At 37.8% G+C, this 17,517-nt stretch overlaps 1 protein-coding gene across 2 annotated transcripts in view; it reads right to left on the reverse strand.

Annotated features, from left to right (window-relative positions):
- LOC113119500 (dysbindin) overlaps positions 1–17,517 on the reverse strand; it is a 47,106-nt gene continuing 29,589 nt past the window's right edge. The window contains exons 2-4 of one of the 2 annotated variants that reach the window (XM_026289031.1): positions 4,883–5,035; positions 1,534–1,668; positions 1–770 (exon numbers count right to left, since the gene is read on the reverse strand). In XM_026289031.1, the coding sequence (XP_026144816.1) occupies positions 481–770; positions 1,534–1,668; positions 4,883–5,035 (578 nt within the window). In that variant the 3' untranslated portion in view covers positions 1–480. Of the gene's footprint in view, positions 771–1,533; positions 1,678–4,882; positions 5,036–17,517 lie in introns of both variants that reach the window. The other variant, XM_026289030.1, reaches the window with a different exon arrangement.

Here is a 17,517-nt window from a genome sequence, read left to right on the forward strand (position 1 = left end):
TTGAACCAAAAAGCCTCTAAAGCAGTATTGACTTTATACATACAGAGACAGACGTGTAGCTCACGACATCAACATCCCTTTTGAATACATTTTTGTACATTTGTAATCTAAAGCTGGAAATACTCCAAAAGATGTGAAACCGATCAAACTAGTTGTAGAGTGGAAAGAATATAATATAGATAATGACATATTTTATAACACTGTAACTGAGATCAGTGGCACAGAGGGGCAAACAGCCGATCAGCTGTATGCAGTGAACGTCCAACAGAAGAAAAGATATTTATTGATCTGGAGGGCAGGCACAGGATCGGGCTTCACATTACACAGCACACCACACAGAATTTCTTTATAAAACCAAAAGGGTTTCATTGAACACCAGTGCACACACTCTTCCTTTGGACGCGAGTGCATAGCACACTTCTATCTGCATCACTTTTCTTTTAACAGTCTGTCGTTCATCCTCTGTTTTTTTTTTTTTTTTTAGGATGAGCTGCTGCTCCCACAGTTCTTGATCGCCTGGTTTCGTTCTCTTTCGGTTAACGTGGCACTCTCCTCCAGCTCTTCCTGATCCGGCTGGACAAGCGGAGAGTCGGGGATGGCTGCTGGTCCCCTCTCATCATGATCATCTTCCTCCTCTTCTTCCCCCGCCTCCGTGTCCTGGCTGGCTGAGTCCGTGCAGGTGGAGGACAGCGACGCCAGCTTGTGTCTCAAGTCGGCCTGTGTGGGCACCTGAAGAGAGATCTCAGAGGTGAACGACTCCACGTCAGGACCTGAGAGAGAACCGTGCAGAAAAGGGATTGAGAACGGCAATTTATCTTCAAAAGTAAGGTACTGCTCAGACAACATTTGGGTTACTGGAGATCTGTGCATCACAACATGGAAGCTACTTTTGTTCACTGCAACTTTAAAACTTCAGAGAAATGTATCCAAGATGGCAGACGGTATGTTTTAAATCTGTACTTTTATGGAAATACACTGCATATCTTTGCATTTTTCTGCAAAAAGAGTTCTATAGTCTATGCATTCATTGTCGAACTCGTAATTGTGAAATGTAATGAATATCACTATCAGATTGCATTTTAAATGAGGTTATGCTGTTTTTGTTAGTACGGTAGCTGATTATGTATACTGTAGACAGTGAGACAGTGCTCTTGATTTTACAAAAGTACGTCCAGTGTCCTGATGTTGCCTGTATAATCCAGAGAACTTGGCTTTCAGTGCAGCTCAATGTAATTAGGGATAATTGTAAAACCTGTTTGTTCTTCTCTGGATGCTATCAGACATCATCTCAGCGTGTTCTGCTGACGGTGGCAGTAAATGTCAGCACTAATTTAATGGCAGCATTACTGAAGCTCAAGTGTTCTTTAAACATAAGAAGGGACGCAGTACCAGGGAGCCACTTTCGTCATTAGCTAAGAGTGGTTTAGATCTAAGGAAATCAGTCAGGCTCCACTTAAAAATGACATAACGATAGAGCAGTAACAGTACAAATATTGATTGATGGTTGGGAAATGTCACTGTCTGTATGTATACCCAGCATCGGGGAAGCCACACTGTTGTCCTCGCCCCCAGAGTTGAGAAAGACGTCCAGTGCCTCATGGTCAGACATGTCCATCAGGTCCATTTGCTCCAGCATGTCCACGTTCACCTCCATTGACGACATGCTTCCTATTGTCTCTGTGAACCAAAGGAAGAACGATCGCATCACTTCCTGCAACCTCGCACTTCAATCGCTAAGATGTGTCAAGGATTTGAGTCCAGGATGAACGTTTAATGCATGGAGTTAGCATCTCGCCCTTTGTGCGAGTTCTTGAGTCAGCTCTTGCCAAATAGAAGAGCACATTTGGTTGCGTCAGATCTCATTTGATGTACTGAGCTACAGTATGTCCTGGATTCGTCACCTTGCAGTTGCGTTGACTCTGTGATGTCATTAGCGCATGCTTCACAAACACAGATTGCGGCGTGAGGCATGCCCGTCACATGTGCGTGTGTGAGCGTGACATCAGTAAGCAGAGCGGTGAACTGCGTACCTCAAGGTCGTGTAAGAGCCCAGCGGCACAGGGAGGTGGACAGCAAAGAGAGAGACATGTTAGCTCCCCTTTACAGTATTGAGACAAAAACACAACTGCACACTCATACACTCAGAGTCTGTGTGTATGCTTTAATAGAAAAGACACAAAACACACTTACAACAAAATTTGATTGTACGTAACAGTAATGACCCACTAGCTGATCCTAACCTTGCTTTCTTTTATGGATAGTTCACCCCAAAATGAAAATTGTCATTAATTACTCACCTTCATGTTGTTCAAAACCCATTAGACCTTCACTTATCTTCACTTATCTTTTTTATTAAATCTGAGAGCTTTCTGACCCTCCCATAGACAGCAACGTGACTGAAATGTTCCCAGGTCCAGAAACATAGCAAGGACATAGATAAAACAATCTATGTGACATCAGTGGCTTGACTTTAATTTTGTTAAGTTATAAAAATACTTTTTGTGTGCAAAGAAACCAAAAATAATGACCATGCAAGCGCACGCTATCTCCTGAACCTAAACAACACTGATCAGCAGAGAACGCATGAGCATGCACTGTGGTACTCTCAAAAATGGTGCAAGATGGTAACTCGGCGAGAAGAATTGTTAAATTAAGTTAGTTCTGTTTTCTTTGCGCACAAAAAGTATCCTTGCTACGTTTCTGGACCTGGGAACATTTCAGTTTTATTGCTGTCTATGCAGGGTCTGAGAGCCCTCAGATTTCTCAAAAAATATCTCAATTGTGTTCCGAAGATAATCAAAGGTCTTATGGGTTTGGAACGACATGAGGGTGAGTAATTAATGACACAACTTTCATTTTGGGTGAACTCTTTAAAGGTGACTTTTTAATGATAAAAATGTACCCAGTGCTTTTTTCTTTTCTTTTTATAATAATGATAACTTTCTCAGAGCAGGCTGTTCTAAAATTCTTTGCAGAGTGACAAAGCCCTTCCCACGGCTATTGATTGACACTGGCGTTTTATCACAGACCCGCCCTGAGTTGAACTGTCATCAGTTCGATGTTTCGATGCTGGAGCAGGTGTAAACAAGAATGTCTTATGTTGTTGGATGTAATAGTGAACATAGCAGTTGTCATTTACTTACAACATCTGAAGCGCTGAAGATGCAGTGGATTACATTTGTTTTTGAAGGGAATGCACCCCCCAATCTACCTTAATGCCTCTATGTGTGCGCACATCATTTGTGATCCAGCTTCACCTAGGGATTCATTCATTTTTTCTTTTTTTTTGCCTTTCCTAATAACACGCTAGTTAGCAAGTTCCTCAGCTAAATACAGCTGAAGTTTACAGTCTCTCAGAGATGGGCTCATCAGCCCACTGAAGAGAGGAGCTCATTAGCATTTAAAGGGACATGGACCAAAACAGGCCTATGTGAACAGAGCTGTTTTTGACACGGAAGTAATGGTGTTGATTTACACTACCATTGAGAAATTTTAGCAAAAATATGTTATGAACTTTTCAATAAGACCCTAAAGAATCACTTCAACTTGCGGAAAAAAATGGACATCTGATGATTCCTTTAATGACCCACTAGCTGATCCTAACCATAAGCCTACCTTCTTTATGACACATTGACTGATCTTAACCCTGCTTTATTTATGACCCAGTGGCTGGTCTAATTCCATATCTTCTTAAGGACACACTGGCTGATCTTAATAGTGGTTTCCTGATAACCAATTGGCTGATTTTAGCCCCACTACTTTATAATCCACTGTCTGATCCTAACCCCACATTTTTAATGATCCAATAGTTGATCATAACCATTCTTTCTTTATGACCCACTCGGTGATCCTAACCCCACCCTCCCAATGACCCTATGGCTGATCTTGGTCCCACCTTCTTTATGGTCAACTGGCTGATTTTAGCCTTGTGTCCTGTGAGCCATTGGCTGATCTTAAACCCTCTCTTTTCTTAATGACCCATTGACTGATCTTAACCCCGCTTTCTTTATGACCCAATGGCTGTTAATGGCCCCTCTTACTTATTGACCAAATTGTTAACCTTTGGTTTCTTTATAATTCAATGGTAAATCTTAGCCCTGCCTTCTTAAAAGGTGTGTTTGACATCAAATGCGTGTCATTTTACTGATTATTGAGATTTGCCGTGTACAGTTGGAGATACTCCAATGCTCCAATGCTGTCAGTTTTAATTTTGACATAGTGTAACATTAAGGTTACTTGAAAAGAGTTTTTACTGGTAGCCCCGCCCTCGTAATGACACACTGGCTGATCTAATGCTGCCTTCATGTTCTACTTAAAATTGTCTTAAATATGAGTTTATTAGTCAGAAATTGGACATATAAGGTATCTCTAAAGCCGTTTATGTCCAATTTTTGTCTAGAATTCAGATAGCATGTGAAGGCAGCATTTGCTCTCCCTCACTACTCTTCCATTTGCTGTTTTAGTGTAGTTTATCTACCACTGGATCAGCATTGCCCATTGGACTTGCAGGACCACAACTCTCTTCAGCTGCCCTTTCGTACATTCCCATGCACTATGTGTCCCCTGAGCTATTGTACAAAATTGACCAGTTGGAAGATGAAAGCAAAAATCAGTTTATCTGCTTCAGGACTGGGAATAGCATCCCCAGTGCAATATCTTGAGTGCTGCGGACCCGACACTCTTATTTTTAATAAAGACTACGGAGTGTTTTTGTACCAGTCCATCTTAACAGACATACTCAAGTATTTAAAAAGGTTTGTTAAATTATTCACACTTGTTACAGCATATTTACTTTTTGGAAAAATAGTTTCTGTGTGTGTTACTGTGTCTGGCATATTTTGATCTGATCCAGCTTTGAGCCGAGGGAATGGGCATAGCTCACCTCTTCTCTCTGCGATCTGTAGGTATCCCGTGGACAGGTAGTGCTCCATGTCCTGCTGAAAAGCCTCCTCAAAAAACTTTTGCCTGTCCTTTAGCTTTACCTGCGGCGGGACAGGATCTGCCTCCGGTACTCTCTGACCATGCTCCAGCTCCGCTGTGATTGGAGGACAAAGAAATTGGTGATAAGAAACTTTTTATGGTTGTATGTTGTATGCAAGTCTTTTGAAATGCTAGTTTATATCTAGAAAATCTGTTGTGATGACAAGATGCTTTATTTGTGTTGGACAGGTAAGAGTATGAATTAACTGTATAGACAGCTCTCTAAAATGCACTAATATCTGTGTCATGCTGAACAGAGATGCTAATGCTAGCTAAAGAACTGCTGAATACACATTTAATAGCAAAAAAACGGTAATAAATGTAAATAAAAAAAGTCATCAATAAGAGAGATTGTAAATTGCCATGCTAAAAGATGTTTGTCAATTTAGCATGCAGTAGAAAGCTAATTGACCTTAAAAAGTAACGTGTGTGTGTTTTGCTATATTTAATTGCTTTTAACTTGATTTAAAAAAATAATTAAATATGGCAATTTAGTGGTCATTGTGTAAAGTGTTTATTTAAATATTATTTTTTGACTTTTAGCTTGATAATTGTTGTAGATGTGGTAGGCTACCTTTAGTCCTGCACACATCCTCTAAGAATCAACCACATATCCAGTAATAACAAATGACCGTGCTTGTTTAGTGTTTGTGGGAAGGTGAGGGCTCTGTCTATCCCTTATTTTCCAGATTCCAGGCATTCCAGGTGTCTGCATACTGTATCTCTCTTATCCTGTCTACATTTCTCATGTCCCGTTGTTTTCTGTCTGTTTTTCCCCTTCTGTGGGCTGAAGTGAATGTGGAAAAGTACAGCTCCTTTATTGTGCTACAGAGACCTGAGTGTGAGTGTGTGTTGCATCAGTAACTTGATTGTAGATAAAAGCAAGTATGCTCATATTCATTTTTGTGTGTGTATGTGTGTCTGTGTCTCTCTCTCTCTGTGTGTGTGTGTGTGTGTGGATTAATTAATGGCTGTGGTTGTCCTGAGGGAAGCAGCTCTGGTCTCTGGTCTTTCATCAAAGAGTTGTGCTCCAGTGCACGCATGTCTTCTATTCATTTGCCTTTCATTTCACTCTTTGACCAAAGGCCTGCTCACAACACACACACACACACACACTCCAATAAACTTTTGAATAGACTTGAATCTAACTTTCCTCTATTTTTCTTAATCTATAACATCTATATACTGTACTTCATACTAAATTAACTGTTTAGCATGTCTACAAAATGAATAATGTTCCTTTTCTTTCCATTTCGTAATAATTATATATATATATTCATTCTGTCACTCTAATGCAAGTTATTATTATATAATGGCTTATTACAGTTAATTTAATGATGCTCTGTGCATAAGCATGTGTGTTTGTGTGGATGTTGTAATGTGGTTATGACTAAGAGCAATAGAAGGGTCTCTGCATGACAGCGAGGAATAGAGACATGTAATATTCTGTTCTTAGCCTGCAAGATTGATTATGCTCTTAGAGAATTTCCTCTAAGAAATCACTGCTCAGAAACACAGTTCAGCTTGTGTAAGAAGTCCAGTTCTCCTTCAGACTGTTATTTCTCATGATAGGAGCTTCTGTCTTTGCTGCTGTCGTCCAGATTCACTGATCTGAGACTGAACCTCCTCACTTTCTCAAAGAACACTGAGTCTTTAAGAGAACTAGAGAATTTTGAGTTAAGAAATAAAGTCTTCTAGAGCAGGGTGACCATATGAGCCATTTTCCCAGGACGCGTCCTTGCCAGGATTTCTATATATTGCCTAAAATATCCAGATTTTGGCTGTTTGTGCTGTGCAGATCGATCATTGTATGAAATTCATAAGCGATGCTTCGAGTTGAATGAACGAACAAACACCTAACATGTACGTGTATTTGCATTGCTTTGATCGTTCTCTGTAGATCTCACCTTCTCACACGCCATGATTGGTTGATTATGTAACACCTGCATGTTATTGGTCAAACTACTTTGGATGTTTTAGGCAATATAGAAATCCTAGCAAGGACGCGTCTTGGGAAAACGGCTCATATGGTCACCCTGCTCTAGAGGCCTAGAGAATACTGCAACTTTTATACAAGATACTGTTCTAGTTTCAACATAATTTGTTTTTCAGTTAGTCATCTTTAAAAGAAAAAAGTATCAGCTGAATGCAAAGTCACCCACATTTTGGTTTTTGCTTTTTAAATTTGACGTTTGAAAAATCCATATCTCTGGAAAAAGAACATGTATGCCTTCACAATGTTTGTTAAGAACCTAAATCCAAAATAGGACATTAAGATATATTTGATACTTATTGAGTTAATGTCATGGAAACTATAAAAAATAAAATAAAAAATAACCTTGAAGTTGCATTTTCCATTTTTTTTTTCATTTTTTGAACTGTCACCATTACATTGCAACAAAGGTAGCTGACAATAGTGCAAGTATTAACAAGTAATAACACATTTATGTTTCCATTACTTCCGAAAAAAATATACAATATTTATTGTGTTTTATTATTTATTATTTTAAGTTTTGTGTGACCCCTTAGAAGTTTGCTGAGGCTCCCTGGTGGGCCCCGGCCTATTGTTCAAGAACAGCTTTTCTAGTGGACTCAAGGATCAGTTAAAGAAATGTTAGCAAAAACTTGCTTCCAATTCTTAAACTGTAGCACATGGACAGTTTCAGTATTGGACAGAGACATCTCATTGAATTATTGTCCTAAAGCCCATTCACACCAATAACTTTAACTACATTAGCTGCATAATATCCACACAACGCACATTAGAGCTCTGTGTATAGTAAGATGTAACAACATAACCACTATGAAAGCGATCCCCATGATATAATTTCCCTGTCATTATCTTTATGGTTGCACTCTACAGTGATTTTTAAAACATTATGGTTATGGTTATTGTTATAGTTATCATTCTTGGTGTGAACTGGCCTTTCATTTTCCACTGAAGAGTCTGCAGAATTCAAGAGCTTTTGGATCCTGTTTAAAAACTCCCATCTGCTCACATCCACAGTGTTCCCAACTTTGAATACACAGGATATTTTTGTTGTTCCAGTTCTAACTTCCACTTTGGAAGAACGAATCGTGCAAACAGATGAAGTCAACACAACGGGTTCGTTCATCCAAAAAATGAAAATGCTCTCATGATTGAATCAACCTCATGTTGTACCAAACCCATGGCTTTCAGTTTCTGTGGAACATAAACTCAAATTCAGCAACTTTTAAAATGTACTTTTATAACTACATTTATAATTTAGTTGCAATTAAGTACATAATAAATTAAATTCAATATCAAATAACACACTACATTTAAAATGATAACGAACGACTTTACATAAGTCTACATTAAAGCATGACAAGACTATTAAAACTATTTATTAACGTAATTTATACATTTACTTCTTTGTAATGATTACAAAGTGCTCTTTGTAAAAGACTTTAAGTGAATTAAGAAGCAGTCATGCACATGTACTCTCTTTAACTTTATATATATATGTATATATATATATATATATGAATTTTGCTAAAAGTCCTAGAGTTGAGATGCAGTCATGAGAGCAGGTGGTGACCTGAAGAACATAATGAGATGATCCCCAGAGATGGAGAGCTTAATAGTCATCATTCGGATGGCAGTCATCTGGCTGTGTGATTTAATGCCGATTAATTGGATCTACTTATTGACTGCGTCATTCCTGAATGAGCGCATGAATGATTGCCCACAGAATACCACTACACACTCCATCTATCTTGGTTTGTGTTCTTGTAATGGCTTCATTTGTGAGTAATTGCAATGACAGATTGTAGGGCCGTAGAAACAACAGAGACGCGTGCTGCGAGTGGAGTGAGCACTATTGAGTGGAAGACGATGTGCTTGGTTTGCCATATGGGCTGTTGTAAAGACTCATACACACCAGCAGTAGTTCACGTCTCGGTCTTTGTGTGGAGACACCTGCATCTCATACTGTGCCGTGCTCCATCTAATTTGGCCTCATTCAGAGCTCCGTAACATCTTGTCATGAGATTGCAAGCTATTTTGTATGCTACGTGAGGGGTTTTAAGTGTGAAGTGGTTAGGATTGACACTAAGGCAGGACGAGAGGGAAAGCGTGTCTGTTCACGAGAGAGATTAAAGCAGCACACCTACTATGAAGGATCAGACTGCTAACTATGATAATGACATTTTAATTGCAAATGAATACAATTATACGAGGGTTTAGCTTTAGGCCTGATACTGCAGAATGTAATGTAATTCATAACACAATGCAAAACCAGGGATGATTATAGGGTTTAATGGCTACTATTTAAAAGTGACAAATGTAATTGCATAGTAAATACATTAAAATTATTATAATTATTTATTTATTTTATTCCATTAAGTCAATAATGGCCTGGTAATATAATTGTCCTGATATCATAATCAAGAAAACCTTAAGTTGTTTGGCATAATATAAAGTTTCATAAAAACAAAGCGTCACTGCATACTGATATTTGAAATCAAAGCAATGTGACCCTCATTATGTCTCTTAAGTCAACATGTCTCTTAAAATATCTAATAATTTGACTTTATGACAAAGCAAGGTTAGTTCAGCTTAGCATTGAGTGATAAGACCAAAATCTTATCATGATATGAGTAATTTTCAAGGTAATGATATCTCGGTATGTAATTTTTGCTTTAAATATATATATATATATATATATATATATATATATATATATATATATATATATATATATATATGACACACCTTCTCATTCAAAGAGTTTTCTTTATTTTCAAGACTAAGTGATATTTACTTATATAATTGAGAAATTAATAAATGTAATTAAATAAGTTTTTACATTATTATATATTAAATAAATATACATAATACACATGTATCTATAAATATGTTGGTTATAATAATAATATTTAAAAAATAATAATATTTAAACACTCTCTTAATAATAAATTTCACATTACAACAAAACGTTATGTTTGTCGCCATCACAGTAATGTGTTAAGATTATGTACAGTATTGTTCAAAATAATAGCAGTACAATGTGACTAACCAGAATAATCAAGGTTTTTCGTATATTTTTTTATTGCTACGTGGCAAACAAGTTACCAGTAGGTTCAGTAGATTCTCAGAAAACAAATGAGACCCAGCATTCATGATATGCACGCTCTTAAGGCTGTGCAATTGGGCAATTAGTTGAATTAGTTGAAAGGGGTGTGTTCAAAAAAATAGCAGTGTGGCATTCAATCACTGAGGTCATCAATTTTGTGAAGAAACAGGTGTGAATCAGGTGGCCCCTATTTAAGGATGAAGCCAAAACTTGTTGAACATGCATTTGAAAGCTGAGGAAAATGGGTCGTTCAAGACATTGTTCAGAAGAACAGCGTACTTTGATTAAAAAGTTGATTAGAGAGGGGAAAACCTATAAAGAGGTGCAAAAAATGATAGGCTGTTCAGCTAAAATGATCTCCAATACCTTAAAATGGAGAGCAAAACCAGAGAGACGTGGAAGAAAATGGAAGACAACCATCAAAATGGATAGAAGAATAACCAGAATGGCAAAGGCTCAGCCAATGATCACCTCCAGGATGATCAAAGACAGTCTGGAGTTACCTGTAAGTACTGTGACAGTTAGAAGACGTCTGTGTGAAGCTAATCTACTTTCAAGAATCCCCCGCAAAGTCCCTCTGTTAAAAAAAAGGCATGTGCAGAAGAGGTTACAATTTGCCAAAGAACACATCAACTGGCCTAAAGAGAAATGGAGGAACATTTTGTGGACTGATGAGAGTAAAATTGTTCTTTTTGGGTCCAAGGGCCACAGGCAGTTTGTGAGACGACCCCCAAACTCTGAATTCAAGCCACAGTACACAGTGAAGACAGTGAAGCATGGAGGTGCAAGCATCATGATATGGGCATGTTTCTCCTACTATGGTGTTGGGCCTATTTATCGCATACCAGGGATCATGGATCAGTTTGCATATGTTAAAATACTTGAAGAGGTCATGTTGCCCTATGCTGAAGAGGACATGCCCTTGAAATGGTTGTTTCAACAAGACAATGACCCAAAACACACTAGTAAACGGGCAAAGTCTTGGTTCCAAACCAACAAAATTAATGTTATGGAGTGGCCAGCCCAATCTCCAGACCTTAATCCAATTGAGAACTTGTGGGGTGATATCAAAAATGCTGTTTCTGAAGCAAAACCAAGACATGTGAATGAATTGTGGAATGTTGTTAAAGAATCATGGAGTGGAATAACAGCTGAGAGGTGCCACAAGTTGGTTGACTCCATGCCACACAGATGTCAAGCAGTTTTAAAAAACTGTGGTCATACTAAATATTAGTTTAGTGATTCACAGGATTGCTAAATTCCAGAAAAAAATTTTTTTTGTACAAAATAGTTTTGAGTTTGTACAGTCAAAGGTAGACACTGCTATTTTTTTGAACACACCCCTTTCAACTAATTGCCCAATTGCACAGCCTTAAGAGCGTGCATATCATGAATGCTGGGTCTTGTTTGTTTTCTGACAATCTACTGAACCTACTGGTAACTTGTTTGCCACGTAGCAATAAAAAAATACTAAAAACCTTGATTATTCTGGTTAGTCACATTGTACTGCTATTATTTTGAACAATACTGTACATTGGGACCAAATGTTTTGGAGTATTTGTATGTTTTTGTCCTATAGTGACCTTTCATGGTTAATGGTGTGAATGACACTAATTGATTGTAAATGGGTGTCAGAGTAAATGATTAAAAATAATAAGACAAAAGCTGAATTTATTTGCTTGTGTAAAGGTGTTCAGCGTGTTAAACTGGAGTTCACTGTCAGTGTTAGTCTTGTCATTCCTAATGGTTCCAGACACAGATAGAAGATGTTTAATAAATGAAGGCTATGCAGAGAGAGTTTGATTGAAGAGTTGCAGCATGGTACTGATTTCCTGTCTGCGTCTGCCCAGTTTGCACAAGTATCGTGATTGGATTCTTTCAAACATCAATAAAGCACATTTCATTTGGAGTCAGCAGTGAGTCTTAGTAGCCTAATTTTTTTCCCTTTCTCACAGCAAGAGAGGGAGATCTTCACCAATGAGAGGCCTACAAAAATACATGGTTTATTGGACACAGACACACATGGAAGGAAGTCCACAGGCTGCATTCTCTCTTCTACTAACTAGTGATGATAAACCGGTCGTTTTAATTCACTTCAAGAATCCTCAGCATGTGTTTGGAGAAAGAGCTTGACCTCCCGTAAAGAACACAAAAACACAATAACTGTACACTAATGGTGCTTTTCCACTGCATGTTATGGAACGTTACGGCTCGGTAAGGTTTACTTTTGGGGGGTTTTCCAATGGGAACTGTACCCGGAAGGTTTTTTTTTTTTTTTTTTTGGTAGTACCACCTCAGTTGAGGTTCCAAGTGAACCGTACCATTACCAAAATGTAACGTCTAAACTCTGCTGATCACGGATTGGCCTGAGAGAATCGTCACGACCTGCATCACTGAACTTGAGACATAAACACAACAGAACCGCTAGATTTAAATCAGCACAGCCAGCCATGGATCGAACGCAACTGTTTTGAATGAGCTTTTTTAACAACCAAAAAGTTGTCTGTTGAAGAAGTACAGACGTTGCTCTTGTTGATAGCAGAGGAGCGGAAGTTTTTCAGTAGTCGCGGCAGTAGAGGCAGCGCAACTATAACGACGTGAATGCAGAGGTGGGTAGTAACGAGTTACATTTACTTCGTTACATTTACTTGAGTAATTTTTCGGGGTAACGAATACTTTTCGGAGTATATTTAAAGATGGGTACTTTATACTCTTACTTGAGTACATTTTTTGGGAAAAATCTGTACTTTTACTTCGTTACTGTGGGCGACGCCCCTCTCGTTACTTTATCTTAATGCAATAAATGCTTCAGTTTATTCCAAACGCGCCGTCCACTTTTCTCTGGACAACGAGCGATGCCCATTCGCGAATGATTCATTCTTTTGAGTCAACTCTGTTCAAAGGCTTGATCAAACCAATTGGCAAACGAGTGAATTGGTTCATGAATCAGTTTGATTGAGTCGTTCAGTTCCATGCTGCACGCGCTGAGCTCTGAAGCGGTTCACTCAGAGTTGTAACGTTTAAGAATATTAGCAGCGTTGAAAAACGGGGCTATGGAACTGCACTGAATTGAAAGCTAATCTGCAAAGGCTATTATTTGCTTGCGATGGAGATCCTTATTAGATGAACGCGTGTGCTGTCTAAGATAAGATAAGATAAGATAAGATAAGAAGCACTTTATTCGCCAAATGCATCAGCAGATACACAGGAATTTGATATGGCCATCAGTAACACACAAACTCAACACACAAACATATATGCGTATAGCTGCAAAAGCATGCCTAAAACAATCCATCAAATAATAAAATAGTCCAAAAATAGTGCAAGATCAGCTATTCATAAGGGAAATGGCTCTTGGAAAAAAACTATTAAGATGGCGTGAGGTCCTTGTCCTCACTGCTCTGTACCTTCTTCCTGAAGGAAGCAACCTAAAAATGTCACTTGCTGGATGGGACTGATCAGCAGCAATTTTAGCCGCCCTCTTCCTGACTCTGGCCTCATAAAGGTCTTTAAGAGACAGCTGCCTTTGTCCAGTCAGCCTCTCTGCTATGCGCCAGGGGCGATTCTAAGATTTTGATTTTAGGGGGGCTCAGCCCCCAATAAGGGTATGATTCAAAAATATTATTTTACTATTAGGGTAGGGTTGTATACTACTAACCTTATTGCAATCCACTATTCCATTGTATTCCCTGTATTTCATATATGGGAGTAGGAGTACTGACTGAGCCATATATAACACTGTAAAAAAAACTAATACAGTTTTTTAGATGTGACCAGTCACTGGAAAAGTTTGAATTGGGAATGTAGATATTTTTTTTTTATTTTAATTTTTTTTACAATAAAGACTTCCTGATTCAGTATTAGGACATTCATGTTTATCCTTTGATGATACCACTGCTTTTTCTTATGAAATGTACGTGGAAATTGGCAGAAAATTAAAACAACATAAGGGTTCAATGACTGCAATGAATCTTGGGAACACAGTGGTATTGTGTGTGTGTGTGTGTGAGGCTGTCTGTTCTATTCTCACCTGACTGTTGCTCATTTGCAGACCTACTCCCGCACAACAAAAAAAAAATGTTGTATATCCATCTACAATGAAATATAAATTATTATATTTTATTTTTATTATTATTATTATTATTAATTTTTAGCTTTTTAGCCTTTATAATCAACAATACGGTTGGTTATACATCAAGTCAGCCCCTGAACATTTATTTCATTTCAAATCATTTAACTAACCAGCTAATATTCATTAAGAATATAGACAAAACATGTATTAATGTAATTGTCTATTGGCAATATGTTTAATCTGTTCTATATTTATTTATATTTATTAAAAATAACATCATTATCAATTTGCCACTTCTATAAATCAATTACTTAAAAAAAAAAAAAAAAATCACAGATCCCTTTACTCTTACTCTAATATATGTATCATGATACACTAATGATTAATTATTACTTAATACAAAATTATGTTTAATAATAGAAAACAAAATAACTCCACATGATGTTTCTCTCTCTGTGCCATTTAGTACTTTCAGACAATGATGTGTGTCGTTAATAATTTATTTTGCATGGCTGCATAATGTAATAATGCCGAAATACACAATAATATGTTTTCAATTTCAAAAAGTAAATTAAAATAAATCATGATCGTTTTCTAAAGTATGTTTTCATGGGTGTTAATCGCTTCATTTTTGTTGGAAGAAAAAACATCTGTCACACTGTGATAAAGGCTGAAAGTGAAAGCAGCGAAGACGTACTGGTATTGGATGCGAGAACACACACACCACACGCACGCACACACACACGCGCACACGCACACACACACACACACCTTGTACTCTCTGATGTTCGCTCTGCTCGGCGCCCCTGTGGATTGAAAAACGCGCTGAATCCATGCAGACTCAGATAAGGGGAGGAGCCGGAACTTGATGCAGCTTGCCACCGTTTCAAATGAGTTTTTAAAGGGGACTGAAGCGATCACTAATTAATTAATCAAATAATTTTTTAGGGGGGCTGGGCATAAGTTTAGGGGGGCTGAAGCCCCCCTAAAAAGGGCCTAGCGACGCCCCTGCTATGCGCACAATACGCTGTAGTCAGCTTCCAAAAGACAAAGAATAGCCGATTAAGATTTTATTAATTTTAATACAATCACACCAGTGCGAGTACGTTCAGCAAGTCATATCATCAGCTGCTAAATTCAGATCTGTGATCGCTTGCTGGCGCTGAGCCAGAGACAGACGCGTTTTTACAGCGCTGCGCATTAACCAATCACACACGGTTCTGTTGAGCTTTTGAATGCAATGGCCAATCAGAGGTGTTTCGATGAGTCATCGCTGAAATGCCGGTGCTTCCTTCACTCGCTCACTTACTGAATAACTCTTTCTGCCGAATTCTCTCGTCAGAAACAACAAAGTGCAGATGTGTGTACGAATCTATAATTAAGATATTGATTTCACAGTGTTAACAGTTTCAGTGATTTTAATGGTAGTTTCTGAGAGTGAATGAAATCTAGACTGTCAGTGAAAATTATGTTTAATAATGTAAATGTTATTTACTCTCTTTCTGAACAATGAAAGATTAGTAGCAATATTTATATCACATTAACTTTCAATGTTAAATTCACATTTAAAATAAAGTCAGTCGTATTAAAAATATGTTATGGCATGATACCTATATTTGTTACTTAAATAAACAGACAGGGTTTTATAATAAATTACATAAATTGGATTAAAGGCTGATGAAATATATACATTTATACACACACACATACATTACATACATTTTTTGTCTATATATCTATATAAAAAAAGACTCCGTATATATGACCCAAAGTAACTAGTAACTAACTACTTGAGTAGATTTTTTATCCGATACTCTTTTACTCTTACTCAAGTAACTATTCAAGACTAGTACTTTTACTTTTACTTGAGTAAATATTTCTAGAATTACTTTTACTTGAGTAAAGTTTTTGGGTACTCTACCCACCTCTGCGTGAATGATAGTTATCAGAAAATTGATACCGCAGCTCAGATGCTCCGACACAGTTTTCAAATCACTATTGTATCACACACTGTGACGATGCTTGTACCGGAATTACGACACCACGTGACTCATGACGTTTTAATGTGGCTGACACTCCGTCGGAGTTCAAACAAACAAATATCCCGGAGTAATTCATTTACTCAAACAGTACACTGACTGAACTGCTGTGAAGAGAGAACTGAAGATGAACACCGAGACGAGCCAGATAATGACTCGTTCACGAATCAAGAACCGTTTCTGTCAGACGCGTCCGATTCGTGAACCGAGGAGCTGATGATACTGCGCATGTGTGATTCAGCGTGAAGCAGACCGACACACAGAGCGTCTGAACTGATTCTTTTGGTGATTGATTCTGAAGTGATTCTATGCTAATTTTATGAACCCAGGTAAACCGAAGGCTTGAATCAAGGGCAATCATCGCCAATGACGCCATCATGTCGAGCGCAAAAGAACCGGTGAACCGTTTTCTTCAACTGCATTATTATATCGGACTGTCGGATTAATTATATTAATGAAAATTATTATTTTTAGAGGTAACATTCTGTGCAGCTGCCACTGGGGGGGGGGGGGGATGGGACAGTCTATCTATCTATCTATCTATCTATCTATTGTTCAGTAGTTCAATTGTTTTATCACTTTGTCATTCTATATATTTATTTATCCTTCTATCTATAATTTTTTCAATCATTCTATTTTTAATGACGTTCAGTTTCTTAACAATAAATGCATGTATTAAATATCTCAACTAAAAATAAAACAATATTTACTGCATTTATGAATTCAGGTTAATATCAATTAATAAATATAGTAGTGTCAGTTGCTAGTTCAGTCATAATATATAATTCATGTGGCCTGTCAATCAGTAAATTCTCATCAGGCAATCAATCAAACCATTAATCAGTATGAATCTGATCGATTATATTACTCAACCAAGTGCACTTGTCATCTTTTATGCTTTAGTAGGCATAAAAAACTGCATGATGAAATCATCATATGACATCTTAACTAACAGAAAAAAAGAAAAAAAATTCACATCCCACCCCAGTCAGGGGTATAAAAATGTAACAGCCCAGAGCTTCAATCAGTGTTATTTAATGTGCCATTCTGAGAGAATGCATTATCCATGCTGAACAGCTGCAAACGCCTCCGCCCAGGATCAAAGGACTGCCTAAGACTATTACCTCACTTTTCTGTCAAAGAGATACGAGCTGTGAGCATGTTATGTCTTAATGTGTAATGGGTCCATGATGCCCGCCCCAAAGCCAGTGGGTATCAGGCTGCTTGGGAGGAAAAGGAAGAGAACAAAAATCCTTTACTTGCATTTAGGATGACAGCTTTCCTACCCTCAGAATTACGGGCTGTTACACTTCTCATCAGCAGGCCT

Source organism: Carassius auratus, chromosome 19, assembly GCF_003368295.1.
Source record: "Carassius auratus strain Wakin chromosome 19, ASM336829v1, whole genome shotgun sequence".
NCBI lineage: Eukaryota > Metazoa > Chordata > Actinopteri > Cypriniformes > Cyprinidae > Carassius > Carassius auratus.